Consider the following 23,758-nt stretch of genomic DNA (forward strand, 5'->3'; position numbering starts at 1 on the left):
TCTACTTTTGTTGCTGCACGTTACTTGCTATGTGTATCAATTGGCATGCACATTATTCATCAGATCTTAAAACAGTATCAAATATTGAAATGCAAGGAAGGTTTGTACCTACTGGCAAAACTTGTCCCACATTTGTGTCTGCTTGTAAATCTGACATGAAATTATGCATACTGTACATTTTGCAAAGCACAAATAGTTTTATGTGAACAGAAAAAAAACTGAAATGACCTAATCTATACTTAACAGATAAAATTATCATGAAAGGAATATTTTACACATCATGGGGACACACAGGGGCTCTTTCTTAATATGTTCAATATAATATAAAATTGATTGAAGTGATGCACAACATTTTTATTCCTTTAACTAATGGAAGACAGTAAAAGTAACTATTCACCGTCTTCTGCAGTCCTTAGCTAAATCTCTAACTGATACAAATCACTCAAGATCAATAAGCTTCAGTAGACTCATCAACAGGTAAGGACTCTGGTCCTCTGAACTCTTCATTTGAGACATTCTTTCCACAGTCTGAACACTCACCTTAAGCTCCAAAAGTCTCTCTTCCATGATTTCATATTCAGCAACTGCAACCGGAGGTACGGAGACTTTAGTTTCTGACTGCTGGATCCATGAAAGTATAGTAGTCACTGTGTCTTTATAGCGTGCAGGAGGCAAACTGTCAAAAACTGCATTCAGTGGGGAAGAAGAAGGAAAAAAGTCATTTCACACTCAATTATTTGTTTTGTTGAAAGAAGATGTTTGATAGAGGACCCAGCCCTACTGAAGTCATTAGTCATTTTGCAACAGATTACAACAGAGCCAGTACGGTCAGCATCAGATTTTTCCAAGAGTAGCAGAAGAAGAAAACTTTTGAAGAATGAATACACTCTTTCTAATAGTTATATCTCTGTCATTTTATGAGGTGTGTAACATTGGATTCTCTTGTTCTACACCAAATGAAAATCTACATGGTTAAATCAATTTAAATGTGTGTGTTTAGAGATCAACATACAAACCAATGTACTTAACCCAAAATCTAATTTCAGAAATGTAACAGGAAAAAGCATGCCCTTTTATGGCCCATGCTTGTCTGTTTAATGTTTCTTTTCAAGTAAAAGGTTTTATTTAGAACATCTGTTAAAAGAATAGAAGATGAATCTCTCTACAGTGAAGCTGAATTTTATTGTCCTCTGCTTAATACAACAATACTATAGTTGCCATAAGCAGACAACATCTGGAGCACACATCACCAACTCATAATCCGAGATACTACGTCTGCCCTCAACCATACTTTCACCTACAGTCATTGAGGTAAGTACTGACAAAAAATACGTCTAGTTCATTGAAACATTTTCAACTTGTGCCATATATGTAATAATGAAGTTTACAAATGTTCAGAAAACATTACAACTATTTTTATCTCATGTGTGTTTCAGAAGGAACTGTACTGAAAATTGATATAGCTGTCCAAAAGCAATTATGACAAGTGCAAGTTTGCTTACATTTTCATAAAACAATGGTTGGCAGAATGCACTGCTCAATGTAACTTACTTTTTTAATCATTAACAGAATGTTTCTTTAAAAACTTGTACTGTCAGCAAGACATCACCACATTATACTGAAATCATGTCCACTTAAGGTCTCTCTCTTGTAGAACCTGCACTTTATATGGCGTACCATCCTATTCTTGAAATACTGCCCAATATCATTTACTATACACAACTGCAGATTTACAAAAGATAAGTCCCGCTCCCATGGAGAATTTTTTTTTTTTTTTTCCTTTCTGGGTGTGCTTTATTTACACAAAAAGCAATAGTGATATATGCTACACAGAAAACAGGCATTTTCCATACTATCACCACTGCTAACAGTAGGCCTACTGAAATAGCATTTTTAAACTTTATTTCCTTCATTATATTTGCACTGCCTATGACTCATTTATTAAAAAAAATATCTTATTTTAGAATAAAATACATTTAAAATAAAATACATAAAATACATTCATCACTCCAAATAGAGACACTAACAGCTGAGATATGATAAAGAAGCATACAACTCTTAATTTGCATTATTATTTAAAATAGAAAATGGAGTTCAGTGTTTTGATGTCATGTTTAACTTCTTAAATGACAATTTTCTCCTTCAAATTAAAAACAAATCTTAGAACTGCTATATGAGTCCAACCAGCTATGTAAAAGAAAAACTGTTTTTGGTAATAGTGGGGAACATTTCGGAACAGGTGAAAAGCAGATTTACTGTTACAGAAAACTCTACCAAACTGCATGAAAGTCACATTCCGAACATTTGCCAGTAAAACAACTTAATGACCACTCAAGTATTGCTATGTTTTTTTCATTTTTATCTAATGATGTTACCTGCTACTTGCAGGACTAAATAAGGACCACAGCCATTGATTTAATCAAGTTCCCAATTAAGCTACTAAGTATTCAATTTAAAAAACACTCTTAAGTTCAGTGAAGAAGAGATTACTAGGAATGAAGTAATAGCTTTCCATGTCTTTTACTGACGTAGATTTTTCTTTTAATGACATATCTGTACTTTCCTCCACAGGAAAGCATCTTATTTTAGAACAGCACTCAACAATTGCCTATATTGTTTTCCAGATTGAGTGTCAGCGATGTGAATCCAAACTCCTACACTGAAATCACTGTTACGTAATTTCAGTTTTCAAAGATCTCACACATCTATGATCTCACTACAGGCAGTATGAATCTCTAAGTTCCCCTTGCTCATAACATACATACGCATCCAAGCCTGTTTATTACTCTAAAATTTGTTTTGCCACAAAATTGTTCGTAGATTAATGCCCACATAATGAATGAGGTGCATTAATATGGATTCTGATATCTTATATGACGCTTTGTAGTTAAAAAGATATAGCAAGTTTTCAACCCGAACTGTAACTAAACTAGATCTTCTTTATTTTGTGAACAGATTTCCTTTCTCTTTTTCTTTTTTTCTTTTTTTCTTTTTTTTTTCTTTTCTTTTTTTTTTTTTCTCAAAACAAAAATGAAATAAGGATACAATTATTTCAACAACTATCAAATCCCACTGAATATACTGCAGTGTCCATCTCCTTCAGTCAGGACAAATCCCACTGCTCATCACGTGGTTGTGAAAGAAGAAAGACATTAAATATAACCTATGGGATCGTTTCTGTAGTGCTTGAAACAAACTGTCTACGTAAAAATGCAAGTATTTCCCACACAAATCTCCTTAAAAGCAACTGCAGTGACTACAATCACATTGTATTTTTCTTTGAACTTTGTTTTGCTAATTTTGTAATACCTATCTTTGAAGAAATTCATCACAGTCTTTATATTGATAACTTCATTCATTGATAACACAAGTAGTGATTCTTAAATTTTTCTTACTCAAGTACAAGACAACTGGTGAAAGATTATTATATGCATGAAAACAATTTCACTGTCACTTATAGCCCATCTCTAAGATATATTAAGCAGGAAAATGTCATCAGTCATCAGTGAGAAATTCAAAGCAAGGCAGAAACAGGACAAACAAAAATTCAAATGGCTTTCTTACTGTTATGGTTACCGTGGCTTCTTGTCTTATAAATTTATGTCAAGACTGAGTTGCATGACCTCTAGGTTATGCAGTCTTGTTTAAAATACCATGCTTAGGGGGAAAAGCGAACATGTAAAATAACAGTAAACAGAGGGCATAAAGAATCTTTATGTGATACAGAATGCCATAAAGCTTTTCTGTTTGTTTGTTTGTTTGTTTTTTAATGTCACTTTCTAAATATCTAATGATTCCACCAAAACTCCCACTGAATTACTGTTTTGACAAATTGATAATGAGTATGAGGATGTTTCTCAAGGAAGGTGGGTAACATTTCATCGCAGCAAGACAGAAAAACAGAAGAATTTTAAAAGAATTTAGAACAAACACAGAACAATATGTATCCTGGAACGAATCACTACAATCTAGGACTTGTTTTGAACCACAAAGTACTTACTGAGTTCTTTGCTGAGAGACTGACTAGACTCCTTAATATAAATCCACCACACAGCATCAGTTCGTTTCAAGACAAATGAATATAATGTTTAGTCCCTCATTTTTCACCAGAGTATTTATAAAACCAAGAATTTCCTTGTGAAAACAAATTATTTGTATTAAAAATATTCTCAAGACTCTACATTTCACTGCCATTATTGAATATTTAGAGGTCAGCTCTATCTATTTTATCCATGAACTGATATTCTGAAAATGACTTTGATTGAGTTTGGACAAAAGAGAGGGCTGGAATGATGGATATATCATATTCAAAAGGATCAATTACCTATGGGTAGACAGACACTATAGAGAAAGAAAAATGAGGTAACATTTTCTCGTATTTTATGAGGTTGTAAAGAAGTAAAAAAAGCAAACAAACAAACAGATTTAATATTGGCTTTAAAATATACTTTTTTACAAATGGCAATACTATTCAAATCATGGAGAAAAACATTTCAGAAATGCTGATGTCATCTTTTGTATTTTAGGAAGAACTCTACTGTGGAACTAGTAAGCACTCATGAACCTAAAAACCACAACAAACAAAACTAACTTGTGACAGACACTTATTTTGGCAGAAAAATATTTCCTGTAAACAAATCAGAAGAGAATATCACAATACTCTAATCTGCCAGAAAGATGATGTAGTAATGTAACACAAAAAATCTTGAAATCTGAACCATTTTAAATGAAGGTAGAAACAGAGAATCATAGAGTAAATAAAGTTGGAAAAGACCTCTAAGATCTCCTCCTTCAACCATTAGCCCATTCCATCATGCCCACTAACCATGACTCTCAGTACCACACCTAGACAGTTCTTGAACATCTCCTGTGATGGCAACTCCACCACCTCCCTGGGCAGCTTGTTCCAATGCCTCTCTACTCTTTCTCAGAAGAAATTTTTCCTAACATCCAACCTGAAAGTCTTCCCATGCAGAGCAAACACATAGGAAGAACAAGAGACCATTAGAGACCTCTGTTCTCGACCATTTTAGGACACTCATCCTGATCTGCTCAGTGCTGCCACTGAAGAACAGCTACTGCTGTGGCTGGACAAGTAACGGAAGCATTTTGCAGTACAGTACACAACTACAGCCAGAAAAAAAAACTCCAACACAGCCCTTGCTTTGTGACATTATAATTCAAGTAACAAACACTACTTATCTTACAATCAATTGGCTAGATGGTCTTGCTATAATAAAATTAGGTAAAGCAGATATAGTAATTATATAAAACTATATAGAGAACAAAACATAAAGATATCAGCATTTTCCATATTTTCCTGTTGGTAGGGTGGTAAATAATGTCAACATACAAAACAGTGTGGTATTTAAAAAAATCAAGTATTATCAATTCCACAGCCATCTTTAGTGTCACAAATAAATGTTACACTCCTTAAAACTAAAACTGTACAGATTATTCTTCCATCACGTGCTATGGCATATTTGTATTTTATTTTTTCAGTTGTCTTATGCATCATCACCTTTTCAGTTTGTGTGTGTATGTGAAGTAACTACTACAGCACAATAATGCAGTGTTTTTGGGGGGAAAAAAGAAAAAAAAAAAAAAAAAGCCTTTATTTAAAAACATTAAATATTAAAAATAAAATCATTCTCAATAAAGTAATTTGGGAGGAATACCATGAAGATCCACTAGAAGGAGCTGGCATTCTGTCTAATTTCAAAATACTACAGTCATTTAGAGGTATCATTGCTCTAAGGGAAAAATAATTTCTGCTGTTGAGAAAGATATAAATTAATATTTTGATCTGATACTTCAATTTTAATTTCATAATCAAATATGCTAAATGTACAGTAGTCATTAGCATGCGGGGCAATAATAAAATCACCTTCAATTTTAGTATAGAATCCTGTCCCTTTTAAAAATGTGTTTTATTACAACTACTACAAATGATATTATAACTAGCAATCATGCATTTTATGCTGGAGAAAATAAACAGTTTACCCCATGATGATAATCTAGACAGCCTAAAATAAGTATTTTGTTTAATGAGTTTTGTGGAACTAGATTTCTATTCTAGAGAAGTCTAGAGCAGATTCATTGCCAAAATTAAACTCTCCTCTCTACTGACAGATACAGAGAGAGAGCTCTGTCTTATTACCCTACTAAAGAAAGCTTTATATTGCCAAAATGTATCACAAAATCTGTCATATATGTTCTGTTAGAAGGAAATCCGATGGTAGAACTACACCAAATGTTACTTTTGCTTCTGAACAGTGTACTCTTCCCCGTTTTCCTATTGCTTTATCATAATTTCAGATAAACTAATTCAATTGCAAAAAGATAACCTAAATTGTACTACTCGTTTAGTGCTACAGAAACAACTACAAAAGTAGGAAGGCAAATATGTTCATGCTTTGTACTCTAGTCAGACAAAATCAACTTTTGTCATGAATACTCACTGGTCTGTAGTTGCTTTTCTCTGGTGTGCATGTCAGCAAGTATTTGTTTGAAGTGGCTGGTAAAAGCAGCAAGGTCAGCATCCAGAAACACTGGGCTGCCTTCTTTCTCTTTCAGAGCTTGACTTTGAGCCTTTAGCCGTTCAATTTGGGGCTGAAGAGTTGACATTCGGATGATTTCATCCTGTATGTTTGGATTAAAAAAATAATAATAATAATCAAGATAAAGACATCCTCCAAATGAAATCACTTGTGCCATGAACTCACTATTTCACTACACACTGCAAAATTACTTTGCATTCAAAGCTAGCAATAGTAAGAACAAATATCACCAATATATTTTTATCTTTTCTAACCAATCAATAGTTCTGGTTCCCGGTATAACACTTGCCATTGCTTAAAATCACTTCCATGTTGCATTATCACATTAGCAATGTAATACTAAAGTGGTTGTACATCCGAATTCCATGCCTGAAGACCATTCCTTCCATTTGGAGGTGGAGAGATAAAAACTCCACATTTACTATAGACCTGAACCTGTCTCTGTTAGATCATGTGCAGTTCAGCTGCCTCAGAGTAATGTATTACAGGTTGAGGTTCTGTTATCTTCTTGTACAGACTGTAACACTGTCAATTACTAAGTCAAAACAAATGAGAGAAGTTAGTATCTTTAAGTAAGCGTCTCTAAACAGAAATTTTTTGCAAGAAGCTGTTCTACCTGCTTGAAAGTGTGCAAAAATATAAATAAAAGCAGGAATAGATGTAAATTCATTTCTCAAATGTTGTTTTAGTTTGAAAGCTTCAGGAAGCAGAGATTTGGTAGAATCATGCATCTACAAGCATGTAACAAAACTTACTGGTTACTCTATCTCAATTTAAAAATTATTTGCATGTCAAAAAGTATTAGATAGGAAGTAAGATGTAAGAAGCTCTCCACATTTAAACTCCTCCTCAAATGTTGATCAAACTTCTGAAATAGGTATTGTATTTCTGTCCCCTTCAAAAGCCTCTATGTGGCAGTTCAAAACCAAGGAAAGAGTGGATTTCATGATACAATACCTACCCAAAGAGTTATTTACAGTAAGAAAGATGAGTAAATTTCCACAGCAGTGAAGCACATAATTGAAAATGTTTTTGGAGGTTTATGACTAAACTGGTATGGCTGTTTTTGTACAACTATTGAATTCTGTCTTGTGATTAGGGAATAATATTCCTCCTGTTGATTACACATAGGCAGGGCATGCAACAGATAACATGTACAAGGGCAGAATTTTGGACTTGACCATGAATACACTTTTCAGGCTCAGATCTTTACAACAAGAGATGATGAGAAATAGTTTCTTAATGAAGTATCAAAGAAATAGATTCTTACAGGAAAAAAAAAGAATAATTTAAGAGTCTAATTATCTAACTTTAGGTATGCAAATATCTTAAAATAATTAAATGATTGGAACACAATTTTAAATAATCATATACCAGGCCTCTTTATTTACCATTCCTTCCTTTCCTTGAGTAATTATCCTTCATTAACTATTTTGAAAACACGAGGAGTATAATTTTCATATATTGAAATCATAGAATGGCCTGGGTTGAAAAGGACCTCAATGATCATGTAGTTTCAACCTCCCTGCTATGTGCAGGGTCACCCAACCAAAGACCAAGCTGCCCAGAGCCACATCCAGCCTGGCCTTGAATGCCTCCAGGGATGGGGCATCCACAATCTCCTTGGGCCTGTTTTAGTGTGGCATCACCCTCTGTGTGAAAAACTTACTCCTGATATCCCCCTTGTCTTAGTTTAAAACCATTCCCCCTTGTCCTATCACTATCAACCCATGTAAACAGTCATTCCCCCTCCTATTTATATACTCCCTTCGAGTACTGGAAGGCCCCAGAGCCTTCTCTTCTTCAAGCTAAACAAGCCCAGTTCCCTCAACCACTCATCATAGGAGATGTCCTCCAGCACTCTGATAATCTTATTGGCCCTCCTCTGGACCTGTTCCAAGAGCTCTGTGTCCTTCTTGTGCTGAGTGCTCCAAGCCTGGATGCAGATCTCCAGATGGGGCCCCACAGGAGCTGAGTAGAGGGGTACAATCACCTCCCCCTCCCTGCTGGCCACTCCTTTTTAAATGCAGCCCAGGATGCAGTTGGCCTTTTGGGCTGCAAGAAATAGTGTATGCTATAATCCGGCCACCTGCTGGTACACATAGGAAGTACAATATAATAAACAACTTAGAAGAATCTCTAACCTTGCATTTTTCCAACTGAATTTTTACTGTAGCAGGATCTGTTGCTGGTGTGGGTTGTGCTTTCAGCCAGTTTTCTGCTGTAATTGCTGTCTGCTCCAGTTGCTGCAGCTGGGAATAGAAGTCAATGATGCTATTTTGGTACTCCAACCATGCCAGTCTTTCACTCAGCAACTGACAGAACTCAATCCAGCGACTCTTCAGCTGCTCTGAGGCTTGTCTAATGTTGTCAGCATTCAGACCCTCTATAAAGAACACAAGAGAAGATGCTCAACACTTAAAAGTCACAAAGAAGTAAATCAGTTTACAGTACTTTAACAATTCAATTTCTACAGCTGAGAGCTAATAAATCTAAAAAACGTTGTATCATCAAATAACAAACCTGAACATACAGATGTTACACATCAATGGAGAAAGAATTTCAGAACTACTTAAAGTTACTGTCAGGATATTTTCCTTAAAATGGGAATGCATTATAAAGTGCATTATGTTACAAAAAAGGGAACAAAGCAGAAAGTTGTAACATAATACAAAAAGCTAATTAAAACTGCTGTAAGAAGTAAGAAAATGTGTGATAACTGGATTTTTCGAAAGCTCTGTCTGGATTGCAACTGGATTTTAACATGTAAGATCCCTGTGTGGTTTTCTTTGTTTTAAAGGCAATTTTCAAGTGTATGGGAACTAGGTTCCACAGTTATTTTGATATTTTTTTCACAATCCAATCCTTAAGTTTAGCATTACTAGTTTAAAAATATTGTAAGGGCTTAAAAATAACAGTCCGGATCAGACCAAAGTTAACACATAGCAAAGTCCCCTGTCTCCAACAGTGTTCATCAATAGACATCAAGCAACGACTCAGAGTCAAGAAACCATGTGACATTTCTTCATAACTATTTTCAGCCGGGGTTTGGTTTGGCATGCCATACAATGACACACACAGCAACACAACTGATACTGACCAAAAGCTAATAAACTTCTTAATGAAGTACACGTTTAAGAACTTTTTTAGTAACAACAGTAAGTCATACACTAGTTAACCAGTAGAACAAAAGCTATGTTTTTAGCTATATCAAATTTCAGGTGTTTTCATATTTCTTAAAACCAAGTTTAAATGCAAATAAAACAAAAGCCTTCAGTGTGATACTTCACACTACATTGTGATTTTTAAGATGCTGTTGATGTGATTTATTTTGGTTATACTTACAATCTTCGAGAAAAATTCCCTATGAGGGATACAAAACTGTGAAGTCCATGCACAACTGTTTTAGTAGAACTTAAGAAATTATGGCTAAAGTCATTACATAAAAATAATACTGAAAACTTTCTATAATAAACTTGATAATGACCACTATAAACAATACTGTAAATCACACTAATTGAAGTGTGTCTGCTATGGAACTCCATTGTTTTCCAACAATCATTATTTTGGATTCAGCTCACGGCTGATTCAGTGCCACTTGTAAACAGATGACTGTGCAGTACCTTACAGTAAATTCCTGGACAGACTCTATTGCTAGGATATTGCCCTAGCCAAGAAAATTGGACATGATTTCAAAAAATGCAAGCAAGGATGCAGAAAGAAGCCCAGCACTACCAGGATATAACAATAACTTGTGGTTACAACAACTACATATACATGCTGTACCCAGGAAAATGGATGGCACAATTTAATGATTGGACAAGGATCTAAAATAAAACTTAAAGTGTAAAGAAGTAACATCATTTTAATACATATTAGTAAGATCCACTGGTGATGTGTTTCTTCTGTGTGTGTCTGCATTTGGAGACACTGCTGCAGAACTACTTTATTTTCTTAGAGTGTCTTATGAATACTGTCTTAACGTCTAATGAATATACATCAATATACAAAGAGGCAGCATAAACCCGAATGGCTTATCTTAATAACAACAAAGATGACTGGACACATACATAATGAGTGTTACCAACATCGAGAAAAAAACAAATATATAGGAGACAAGCTTTTGATTATGCTGTATTTCAAAAATTGCATCTGTGCCATTGTGACTCTGGTTATAAAAATGCTGTATGCTCTTAAGAGAGAGCAAACATCCCTGGCACAGCGTACATAATTAATTACCTCTGAACCTGGAAGACATTTCCTATGACTTTGACAGAGAAGAAAGTAAAAAGTCACTTTCATTTTTTTCTCCTCGCCTCTTTTCAGCTGCCACAGTTTCCGAAGTATCCCTAGGCCAGATTATGATTACAAGAGAAAGTGCACTCATGAACTCTCAGTACGTAACAATACTTTTCTCTATAGTTCTTTTTCAAGAATTCAGAGAAGACTGTACATAATACAAAAATCTAGATTCATTAACTCCTCTCTTCTTCCTTTCACAGCTATATCCCTCTTAATGTTATATGTGGAAATATCCAGTATTACTCAGTTTTCATTAATATTTCACTATCTAAACTTTGAGTTTATAACAGATTATTCCACAAAGCCACAGAAGAACAAACAAATAATTCTGTTCTTGATATAACTGAAATGGGAAGTTAGAAGACCAGAGTGAGCAGAGCTATACTTCCTAAGAAAATACAGAGGCCACTTTAGACAGTACAATACCCTACTGAAGTAAAGACCCATCTGAAAATATCCAAGGGACACTCTTTTAAAACTCTCTAAATTCACAGTCCAGAAAACACTTATTGAATGATATCATTTTTCAGAAGGATGCAAGAAAATGGCTATTACTTGCATGTCATAAATTTTGCTTGAAGAGTCTAAGCCAAAATGGTAAGAGGTAATTTAATTTCCTAAACCTATATATATATATGTTCAAATAATTCTAATCCAGAAATGGAACTTGTCCAAATCTTCACATTTATCTTGTTTTGAAGAAAGCTTCTATTTGAAAATTAATAATTATTTGAATAGGTGATGCAATGCAGGCAGAATTCTAAATGTTCTTATTTTCAGACTGAATTCTTGAAAGCCAAAAGCTCAAAACATACTTCCATGAGAAGTACTGATTTCTTCACTATCTTTAGCAACTATCAGCTTGTATTCATGATGTTGACAACAATCTTCTTAGTGCGCTTCACTCACGACAACAAGACATACAAAAATTGAGAATCAGGGGTCAAAATCCATTGTCTGGTAATTTTAGAACACTGTTAATTTAGAAATAATGGTTCATAACCTTTTCATTTTTCATATTTTAAGATCTCCTGATACAATCAGTGAATAAATAAACTGTACCCAGAGGAAACAGATCATTGCCTGGAGTACCTCTATTAATTTTACTACCGTGCCTACTGTGCAAAACAAATTGTGTCAGTACTTTTAATTGTGTGGCATCTTACATGCAAGTACTCTGGAACTGCCAGTTAGTATGAAGCATATCTTATGAAGTGCATTTATCGTTCGCTGTGAATCTATGACAGAATAATGTAATATTATCTATGTTTTTATAGATTTTGATGCATAAGCATATGTGAAATGGTAACTCCTAATGAAACAAGATAATACATTCCTTCCTTAAAAAAAGGACTCCTAAACAATGTGTTCTATCACAACAAATTCTTCTTCTATATTCACTTTAATTCTGCCTATCAAACATCTCTCAGTAGTCATTTTGTTGAATTTCAGAATGGAATTGGTTTTATATATATATATATATTTATATTCATAAATATGTAAATTATTATATTATATATATGTGTGTGTGTGTGTATATACACACACATATATTTATTTTGCTTTTATTCCCCCATTTTCCAAAAACAATGGAAGCAGGACATTATTAATTGTAATCATCAGGCCTCTTTAAACTGACGTGCAAGGAGAGGCAGAGCACAGCCTGTGTAGAAGAAGGGTGATTTTTTAAAGATAAAAACAGTGATTTCCCTGTGATAGGAAAAGTCCTTCAAATGGCACTAACCTAACCAGACACACTGCTTACAAACTTAAGAATAGCTGTGAAATCACAGTTCTTTCCACTCAGAATACTTTTGCTGATACTGGCTGAAAACATAAGGCAGGAATGTTGCCCTACATAAATACATTTCCTCAGATTACTTTTCTCAATTCTAAGAAAGAAAGAAATGAGACTAAATAAAAACATCTACTTTTCCCCAGAATTTGAATCCTTCTTTTTACTTATTTCCTCTCCTATCACAGTAAAAGAGCAAGAAAATACGTATATAAATGATTTAACAATGAAATTTACCACCATTGTGAACTTCTCTCTTACAATATACCAGATTACTTCGTACTTTCATACTGTTCAATTTTTTTTTATTATTTTTTTTTTATTTTTTATTTTTTAAGAACAAAGTGGAAGCAGGCCTACGTAAAAGCAAAGCCAAAAATTTAGTGCTGGTATAATTGGAATCTTAGAACTCTAATCATTATGTACATGATATAAAATAACTAAAAAATTGCAATGCAATTAAAACTGTAATCACTTGTTTTCACAACTGATTTATATCTTAAATTGGTTTGCCTTGGGTAGTCTTTTAGCTACAGATTACACAGCATGTGCATATGTCATATGTGCATGACAAACTTCAACTGCACCTGTAAAATATTTCCCCAAAGAAAGTACATACAAAATAATCATCTGTTTAGTACTTACATCTGTGGTTTTAGATTGTGATCATGAAAAATTAAAAAAGATCATTTATTCAAGATAACACAGTATGTCTTCCCTCCACCAGATGCTAAACAATGTGCTTCCCAAATTTGAAATGGTATGTTTAACTTCACTTCCTTCACTTGCTATGGAAAAAAAGTTCCAGCATTAGACAAAGGAAGGCACGTAGCTACAGTCAGTCTAACCTGTTGGATATTATTTTGGAGATTCAGCTAGAAAATTTTCCTATGATGTACTCTTTCCTCTTTTCTTCTTAGTGAATCCAGAAATCCGCAAAAATTACAATAAAGAGGAGAAGACTGTATGTCCCAAATGCCCAAATGAATTTCAACAAGCCTCACAGCTCCTAAGGAAGCTTAGTTGAACTACCCTGGAAAATATATACCTACATAAGCCTACTGCAGTTTAAGATATAGGTTTAATGTTGAGGGTTGTTTTTTGTTTTGTTTTGTTTTTTAACACACCTTTTAGTTCAGCATCAATTTACAGATGCTCCCATTAATTGCAAAAGTATTTGAGCATATGATTAAAAAAACAAACAAAATTTCTTCTTCACAGAAGTACTGAGGTTGAACACTGTGGTTATCTTCCCCTATGCTCAGAACATAATTTGGAACACCTAGCAAAATATTTAATTCACAAAATTCTTTGTTAATGTGATCTTACAGTTCTCTTCAAGTAAAGCTGATTATTTAATTCCACTCTCTAGCACTCCTTCTTGGTGGTGATCTCTGCATTATTTAACCATTTAATAAACTGTTCCTCAAGTTGCCATAAACAATGAGGCCAGAGAAACTCTTTTTGATGAAATAGTTTATTATCTAAAATCACCGCAAAAAGAAGCTTCACTCCTACAGGCATCTAATCCATCACCCTTGCTAGAAAATTCCTGCTGCTAAGGCTACCATGACATTTGGCATCATATGCCATATGTAAGGCAGAATTCAAAGTAATTGACAGGAAACAGATAAAGTTATGCTGGGTCAGCTAGCCTACTCTGTGCTTATACCCCAGCTGCAAGATGCGCTTTCTAAAAAGAGGGTACTTGGGATACAGTGGATAATAAAGCACATCTAATCACGGTTAAAATCACAACACCTATGAACTATGAATAATCACAAAAGCATGAAAAAAGAGAACATTGAGGACATGAGAATATTTAAGAAAGCTAATCTGATGAAGCTGAAGATGGAATTCCTTACGTGCAAGTCTGCAACTGGCCAAAGAATCAATGGGGCACTGTTAACTGGGCACTAAGCAGGTTAGGTCCAAAATAACAATCTTGATATGTCAGCACACAAATTTCAAATATTGCCTTAGAAGTCCTGTACAGCAGATCTCCCTGGCAGAAAAATATGTCAAAAAAAGATACAGAACTTTTTTTTTTTGTTTTTCCTTCACAGAAAAAAAATCCAGTGACTTCAAAAAGGGTGCAAATTTTACCAGACTCCCTCCTGTCTATTCACAGAGCATGTGAAAGAACCTCTTTTAACAGATGCTATGATAATTGTAATTAAATATGGCCAGAATACAAGGGTGGCTACTTTTAAAGTACCACCTTCATACTTAAAAATTCATACTTAAGCAAGATAATCCTAAAACTCCATCAAATGTGTGTAGTTTAGCATTTCATTAATAACAGTTACATTCTTGACTCTTTGTTATAACAATTTAACATAAAACATACGTTCTGAAGTTCTGTGCATTCAACATCTGTATTTTTGTAAGCCTATCAGTATACAGATTGTGGTCCATGGTTAATATTTTTACTACGAAGTCAGACATTTTTTAACATCAGGACATGGCATACAATTTTACTTCCATCTATCTTGCTGTTGGGTTTTCTTCTTCCTTTAAAAAGTTCATAAACTTGGCTGAACATAATAGCATATTTTTCTTGGAAAATTCAATGATTAACATAGAAAAATTGCAACTTTTTTTTTTTTTTTTTTTTTTTTAAGTGTTGTATAAGCTTTCATGTTTATTATCTTAAAAAGCTGAATGCTAAAAAAATGTTCAAATACCCAATAAAATTTTATACTTTATATAATACAGAACATTACAGCAACATACATATAACAAAATATACAAAGTTTATTATAATCAAAGTTAGAAAACACTTTTTCAAACTGTTCAGTTTTCTAACTTGGATGTATTAATGTACCTTTGAAAGCCTAGTATACTCAGAAAATAAGATTACAACTTTATTCTCTACACAGAACAGATTGTAAATACAGGTTCATTACCATCAGCACGTTTTACACACACTTGTTTTCATGATACTGAAGTTGTAAGATTTTTCTCTTTACTAATTAACAGATTTAATATCCAGAAATAATAGAATAAATATAATGAAATTTACTTTGCTGTTCCATTTAGATAGCATTTTTCTAATATAATTCTTGCGATAAATATAAACCTGTGCATTTATTAAATCCCTGAGAACATTATCTAAATCAACTCCCTTGTAATTACCATTCACCATCTGTTCCACCAGGGCCTCAGCTGATCTGCTGGCATCTTGCAGCTTTCTGTACTTCTCAGGCTTTTCTCGCTGGATGGCCTGCAGCATGACAGGAAAGGTGAGTGTTTCAAAAGAGGAAGAAGAAAGTAAATAATCTCAGGGATGTCCTGATTCTTGAGACTGCTTAACCTGCCACATTGCCCTGCCAGCCTCCTGATTTGCAATGAAAGCACGAAGTATCACATACCAAGTTAGTCTTACAGTCAAATACATGACTTCAGAATTGGAACTCAACAGAGTTGACAAATGATACGTGTCAGAATTTTACAGACAAATCATAGACAAATTAAGAGCTATTCAAAGCCCAATATTTCAGAAGGAAAACATACGTTCAACAGAAATTCCTTGTGGAGGAATAGAAAATTTACTTTTCTTTTTCATGTAACTCCTATTTTTATTAGTAAGAATTAGATCATGCTAACAAAAATACAGGGTCTCATGTCATACTGAACCCATATATGATTTGATTGCTTATTTTAATATTTTGTTGCCGTAAAAAATGTAAGATGGATATTCAAGTAGGTATGTAACATATATAGCAGACATCCATATATAAGCCAGTAGATATAGCAGACATCCATATATAAGCCAGTAGCTAGGAGTTAAGAATAAATAGCAGAATCAACACAGGGTTTTCATTATATATTGTACCTAATACTTCAAGTCACTTTTCCTTACTTAAGAAGTTCTCACTCATGTTTAGGTGTGTTCACAGTAACTGGTAATTGTAGGTACAGCTTGAGTTTCAGGATGAAGTAGAAATCTAAATTTCTATTTTCATTTGACTTGGTAACAATATAGAAGGAAAATAAAACTGTATTAGATCTAACACCTCCTCAATTACGTTTAATAATTAAAAACATCATGTTGATTTTAGACTAATTAGTCTATAGGTATAATTATGATGCTCTAAACTGGAAGGATAAATTTCTCTTCTAGTTCAGGAAAAGCCTAAGGCTATAATCCAGTTTGAAACCAGAAATAAAACACACTATACATACCACCCAGAGATCCTACCTAAAACACGCTCTCATTATTCAGAGTCCACCAACTAATCACAGCACATATACATATACAAAAGGAAATGCCACAAAAATCATACTGTGACATACAGGAAACTGACAAAATCCTGGCTGTGGCTTCTCAGTCTGGCTTTTCAAAATGTATATTTAACATATTGCTAATTATTAATGATAATTTAATCTTAAATTATCCTTGAAATTTCATAAAGTTTAATCCCAATAAACTCAAGGTAACGATATTACTTGCAGTTTCTGTAGGTCAACAAAATCTTTTCAAAATTAAAAAAATCAAAAAACCTTTTCTGTTAATTCTCTGCAGAGTTTCAAGACTACAGAATCTTAATTCTGTCTATAATGCCAGGTATAACGAACCTAAGTCTAACTGCACAGAACTCAGAACAATCATAAAAACATTGAAATATATTGAAAATAATCTTGCTCTGTCTGCAGTGCCAGATGTGTAATTATCGCAAGTGTTACTGCACTGAACACAAATGAATCTTTCAAAACCTGATATACACTAAAAAAAGCTTTTGGAAATATGAAAACAATATGACACTGAAGCATGTGACAGAGAACTCTTCAGTGTCTGATAACAGACCGAGTCTGGAAAAAACTGGAAGCATGCCTTCTTCTTTCTCAGAAGATCAAGGTTTTTAGATCCTGAGAGAAAACAAAAGCACTTTCATGTGAAACACCTAAAAATAAACACGAAAGTTTGGCACACATCAATACCTCCCTGCACTCACTTTTTGTGTTATTAATATATATCATAAAGATGAAGGGCTAGCAATAGATAAAGACATATGTTTACACACAGAAAATACAATGCCAAAAGAGAAATGGCTGTCCTCTTGGTCCTCATACAAAGTATGGGACAATTTACCTCATCTGTGGAGAAAGCAGACTTAGTTAACAGCACTAACATCTTACTATGGTCTTACACTGCACATGCTTCAGTTGTTTGTCAAACCCACAATCTTCCTCTTACATTTTTAAAGTCTTCTGAGGAATTTTTGTAAACAAACGTAGAGTGCCAAGAAATAAATGAAGTAACAGTTTCATAAATACCTCTCATTTATCCTTTCTGATCTGATTTGTTATTATTTCCTGTACCGAAAAGGACAAAACTCTCAATTCAGATTTATTTACAATAAAGATACACTGGGTTAAAATTGAAGAGGTTTGTGAAATTTGGAAACTTTTACATTTATTGTTATCAACACTGTTTTGTCTGATGAAAATTTATGGTAGCTGCAAAAAAAAAAAAAAAAAAAAAAAAATTCCAAAACTGAATTTATTTCTTTTTATATTCTTTTTATTTCTTATACTTTTCCTTATTCTTAGGAAAAAAATAAAAATAAAAAGACTTTTATATAATACGGGATTAATTCTCTGAGGAATATTTTGTAACTGGCAAAACAGATACGTAATGGCTTAGTTCTAATTGATGGAGTAACATTAAAGGCACCTTTAGCTAAATACATACAAAGTTGAAGAGGTTATTTTCACAATATTATAAGAGTTTTATTTGGCCCTAAGATTTTAGTTGGTAGTTAATGACTTCATAACATTGAAGACAGTTGCACTTCAGAAATTCATGTTATTCATATCAAATCAAAATCCCATTTTAAGAACTCTGACAATGGATGTACAGTTGCAGTAATGCCTGATCTCTTGTTGTTCTTGTCAACTACACCTGTGGGCAGAAGTTTGCAATATTATTATCACTGGATTTTACAACAACTGAGCTTTCAAACATCCAGGCCCAACAGAGTATCTCTGAAGATTACTAAATGAGAATGAAAAAGTGAGAAACTGAGCATTTAAGAATGCCAAGGGAGCAAATTTAATTGTCCAGGATATCTGACATTTTCCCTTACATCAGTTTCTTACTTTCATTCACCTTTGATCTTGAATTTCTAGATGCTTCTTGGCTAATTAAAATTCATTTCAATGAGCTTTATTCTTAATTTTCTGATGTGAAATCTCAAGTTTTACTTCCCAATAAGCAAGATTTTCTACCAACTTTTTGCACCCAAACCCTCACATATTATAATATGAATATGTGAACTTATAATAAAGAAGGCTCGTCGGAGTTTTAGAGAAACAAGCAAACAAAAAAGCCTGAATCATTGCTAGACCTGTTTCCAGAAAAACACACATATTAACTGGAAATTGTTAAGGATATGATGCAGCTTTAAGATATTTTAGGCATTTATGTATGGATGTCTTCATTGTTTAATAGTACTGTTGTCACACAATGAACATCTACACAATTGTGATGTTCAGTCTCTATGGCCAGTTAAGGCAAGTACGTTTTCTCATAGCTGAGAAGGACTAGAAATATTTTTGCTTCTCTCCATACACAGGAATGGGCTTCTATGCATCTCTAATATATTCAATCTATGTAGCACATCTGCCAAAGGCTAATTTTCTGCCAGTATCTGAACAGCTGCTGTCTTAGCAAACATAGTATGTTCCATACAATCTGCTCTTGGCTCCATCTCCCCCAGGACTTTTCTGAAGTGGGATGGGAGCAGGTTTTTGATCTTGAATCACTGAATCATCAATGATGGCAAAAGAGCTTCCCTTGTGGCTGTTCTGTATGAAGTCTGGGTCCGTTCACCTACAGATGTATTTCCTATATAATAAAGAAGTAATCCCACTGAGAAAAAAACAATGAATAGAAACAAGATGCTTTGACAACAACAAAAAAAACCCCACATCCAACTAGTAACCTGTCCTCAAAAGAAAAGTAGAAAGGAACATCATTAGGAAAAGGCTATGGGACTGAATTGCTACCACAGTAGGCAACAAATGTTAGGTCAGACATTAGTCATCACGGGTGTTCTGTGCTACATCATCTACAATGTCACATACAGAGGAAACTTTCATTTAAAAAGCCACTAAGTACAAGATGATACTTTTTTTATGCATGTGTGTATGGCATCATGCATGTTGGAGCATGATTACGTATGTCAGTACTGTACAATCCTTTGCAATTATAGCTGATGGTTTCCCTTCTGACATTTTATCTTTCATTATATGCCTTCTGCAACTTTACTAGAGATTACAATCCGATAAAAACTGCTATGTTATTTTTCATTGATTAAAGCCTCCTTTTGAAAGAAATAGAAACTTAAGGAAAAAACAAGCAACAACACTGTGCAAACCAATGAACTAGACAGTACTTCCTCCTTTGTGTATTAGTTGAACAGCAGAAGACTGAGACCAGGCCAGTCCAATTTTTAAAACTCAGCATTTAAACCTTCATCTTCTTAGTTTGTTTTTTTTTTTCGTTTAAAAAAGCAACACTTGTTTTTTATTAATTAGAAGAACTGAGAACTGTTCAACAGAGAATCCAGATATTGTCAAGTGCAACCTTAGATAGTTCTATCAAATTAAAATTTCATCTCAATATTCTGTACCTTAAAGTTGCTAGAAGCTTCTGCATGTGCATTGATCTTTTCAATGAAATGTACTACTTTTAAAAGAAGTCAAAGCCAATCTTGTTTTTTAAAAATATTTACAACTTTAATGAATGATGTTAATTTCTCTTGTTTCTATTTAGAGATACTGCTCTGTCTCAGACTACTTTTAATACAAAGCAGATTTATTTTCTGCAATACTTATCATTAAAGAAGTTGGAAATTGGTTTCTTAACCATCAAATAATTTGGTTTCTAAGGAAGTCAAAGAAACATCCGAAATTCTGCTATCTCCAGTGTCCTGATTTCAAACCATCCAGTATGAAATTCTATACCACTTTTCCCTCCCTGTCTTCCTCCATTATTATGTATGTTTTCACTGACGTAAAGGAACACTTCACAAATGCACTTAACAATGGCTTCCCAAACCCAACTTTTTTCCACAGCACCAATGAAGGTAAGGTAAGAGCTGCTGGGAAATTCAGTTGGGATCAGAGGAGGATCTGTAGTTCACCTACCTCTATCCCCTACTTGCAGTGACACAGATCACCACCTCCTCGGGAGCAAAAAAAAGGAAAGAAGGAGGAAGGTGAACCATAGCTCCTGAGTCCATTAATGGTTTTACAGAGTCTTAAAAACTGACAACATGAGATGGAGTGCTTATTGATTAGGGAAACCTAATAGTGGAGGTATTCAGCACAATATGAAGGTCAAAACAGGAGCTGATTTGCCATCCTTGAAACTGTGTTCCGCAAAATGGGAATATATGAAAGGGAGACAGGAGCATTTTCTTTTCTTTTTTTTTTTCCCCATCTACCACAAAGATGGAAACAACAAATTACTTGCATATCTATTTAGGATTGAGACAATACACATTACCCCAGTATGGAAGCATCTGAATCTATCATTTTCTCTGCATGTTTGAGCCAGTTTATATATTTTTATGCATATAGTTATGTATATTTACATACCATGAAATGGAGTCATAAACTAAAATATATTACACTCTAATGGATAATTACACAGTAAGTATCCATTAGATACTTAAGTATTAACACTGTGATAACATTAACAAATAAATTAAGATTATTGTAACAAAAATATGATTTAACAAGAAATATCAAGATGTGTATTTACTGTCACAGAATTCAGAGTTCCTCAATCCTACTGTTGCTAATTTATGATGGACAAGCAAAGAGTGAGAGAAAACAGCATCAAAAATTAACTTTAGTACAGTAACTTTGTTCTCTCTTCGTTTTAGCAGCACGTATGATTTCATTTTTTAATGAAGTCCCATGACACGCTATTATACTATAAGCATAATAGCTTATTATAAAAACTAATTTGCCTTTCTCTTATTCAGAAAAGGTAAGCTTTCTTGCAACTAGCTACAAAAAATAAATACTGAAGAAAATTTTTACTCATTTAGTTTTCAAAGGCTAAATTCAGAGTGTGTGAAACATGCACAAACATAGTTACTCATTAAGCAGTGCAGATTAACTTTGCAAAAACTAGAAAGAATCATTCCTGGTTCAGTAAAAGAACAGATTAAAATAATGTTTGTGGAAATGCGTTATTTTCAGATACATTTTACAGCACTGTAAGAATTAGATACAAGTTTTCTTTAACATACACTAAAAGATGACATTTTCCACATTCTTCAGTTTATGCACGGATAATGTCATATTAAGCCATCAGTGTGGAAATATCATGCATATTTTAAAAGTAAATTATAGGCTTGGATTCAATATTACTGAGGACTTCCATGAATCTGTAATGCCTTAAATTAAAAATGATCTCTCTATTTAGACACCTTGTGTATCAATTTTGGTGCCAAAATCTGAAATGTACAGAAATACTTAACACTTCTAAATTTCTCATGCATATGATCAATTGATGCTTGTCAGTTTAGATTTGAACTCATTTATACTTGGACTTTGAAAGCACTTTGACAAGTGAATACAAGCTAACAAACATATATATTAGTACTTTCTCCTACATTGACTCTTTCTCTGAGATCTGAGAGATTTCCTTCCTTTCGATATATTGCAAATTCAGGACTCTGGAGTACTGCTTCTGAGCGTGTCATCCAGCTATGGAGTTCTGTTGTATCCGAGTCAAACCTAAGATAGAGAGAAGAGCAAGAAGACATTTCAATTCAACATTTCTGACAATAGCATTAACAGCAGAAAAAGTTAACCAGCTGCTTAAAGAAATAAATAAGCATCAATAATTCCTCTTTGAAAAAGACACTTTAAAACCCACCATATCTGATTAGAAACCTCATAAAACTATTCACTCTAAAATCTGAAAACATACTTTTTCATTTTTAAGACACTGATTTGACAGCTGAACAGATGCAGCAGTTTTCAAATAAATGTTCCAATTTTACAAGCTGATGTTTTTGGAAGACATTAAAGAAGTGGCTCTCACAGTTGAATAAAGTGTATCACAAGCACTGTTGGCTCAGCTGAGGATGTGTGGCGTATCTGGCTCACAAAATGCAGCCTTTGTACCCGATAATTCTCTGCCTTAGTTTGTACTGCCTGCACTGTAAGGAAAAAAAGCAGGAAATTTGACCATTAGATTGGACCCCCTTCTGATTGGCTCAAATTTGTTGCAGAATGTAATTACTAATCAAGAGGAGACTATAATTTTCCTACAGCTAGAACTTTTGGAAAATGGAAATTAAGATTCCTAATTCTGCATAAACTTTTTAAATGTTTTTTGCCCTTTTAATTATAATCTGGATTCTTTCAGAAACTCCTTTAAAAATGACCTTTATTGTTTCCTACTCAGAAAGGAGTAGCTCAAAACGAAGGTTATTGCATGCAAATTTTTCAGTTGCAGATGTACTAAAATCAAACCATAAGTTGATTTTATATCTAGCCTGGTTTTTAAAGCAACAATCTTGAGATAATGTTTTTTCACTGAGCTGAATTAAACTGTAAGCTTGATTGCATTTCTTTATTGTACTTTGAGTTTCAATATTTATATCTAGTTTATAATTACTTTGCCTTTGGTATCAACATAGTAAAAGCAACAAAACAGAAGGATCTAGAACAGAATTAACTGCTTATTTCAGTTTGTTTTGTAAACATAGGCCTTTTAATTTATGTAATTAAAAACGTACTAACACCAAGAACTTGGACAACAACTGCATCTTTGAAGAAATTAGATACTTTACAGAGATATACACCTAAATATAAAAGCTAAAACACAGAGCTGAAAGGTACTAATCTAGTGCTACAGAGATCAACATAAACAAGTGAAAAAACAGGACAGGAATTTCATGTCTGTCCAAATATATTTCTGTTCCCCTTTTATTTTTTTTCATTCTCCATTGTGATCCTTGTGACTATTTAACAATAAGGTGTGAATGACTGAGTAATACATAATCAAAGCAGTAGAAAGAATCACACTTCCGTAATCCAGCCTCACAACCTATATCAAAATTAAAAC

The 23,758-nt window shown here is 33.7% G+C and overlaps 1 protein-coding gene across 16 annotated transcripts in view; it reads right to left on the reverse strand.

Annotated features, from left to right (window-relative positions):
- The window catches only part of DMD (dystrophin), a 1,043,395-nt gene that overhangs the window by 643,519 nt on the left and 376,118 nt on the right, over window positions 1-23,758 (reverse strand). For all 16 annotated transcript variants that reach the window (XM_052674157.1, XM_052674152.1, XM_052674148.1 and 13 more), the window contains 5 exons: window positions 22,296-22,419; window positions 15,796-15,883; window positions 8,705-8,946; window positions 6,462-6,642; window positions 541-686 (listed from right to left, as the gene is read on the reverse strand). In XM_052674157.1, the coding sequence (XP_052530117.1) occupies window positions 541-686; window positions 6,462-6,642; window positions 8,705-8,946; window positions 15,796-15,883; window positions 22,296-22,419 (781 nt within the window). The remainder of the gene's footprint in view (window positions 1-540; window positions 687-6,461; window positions 6,643-8,704; window positions 8,947-15,795; window positions 15,884-22,295; window positions 22,420-23,758) is intronic.

The sequence above is a fragment of the Tympanuchus pallidicinctus genome, unplaced genomic scaffold (genome assembly GCF_026119805.1).
Source record: "Tympanuchus pallidicinctus isolate F22 unplaced genomic scaffold, pur_lepc_1.0 scaffold14, whole genome shotgun sequence".
Lineage (NCBI taxonomy): Eukaryota > Metazoa > Chordata > Aves > Galliformes > Phasianidae > Tympanuchus > Tympanuchus pallidicinctus.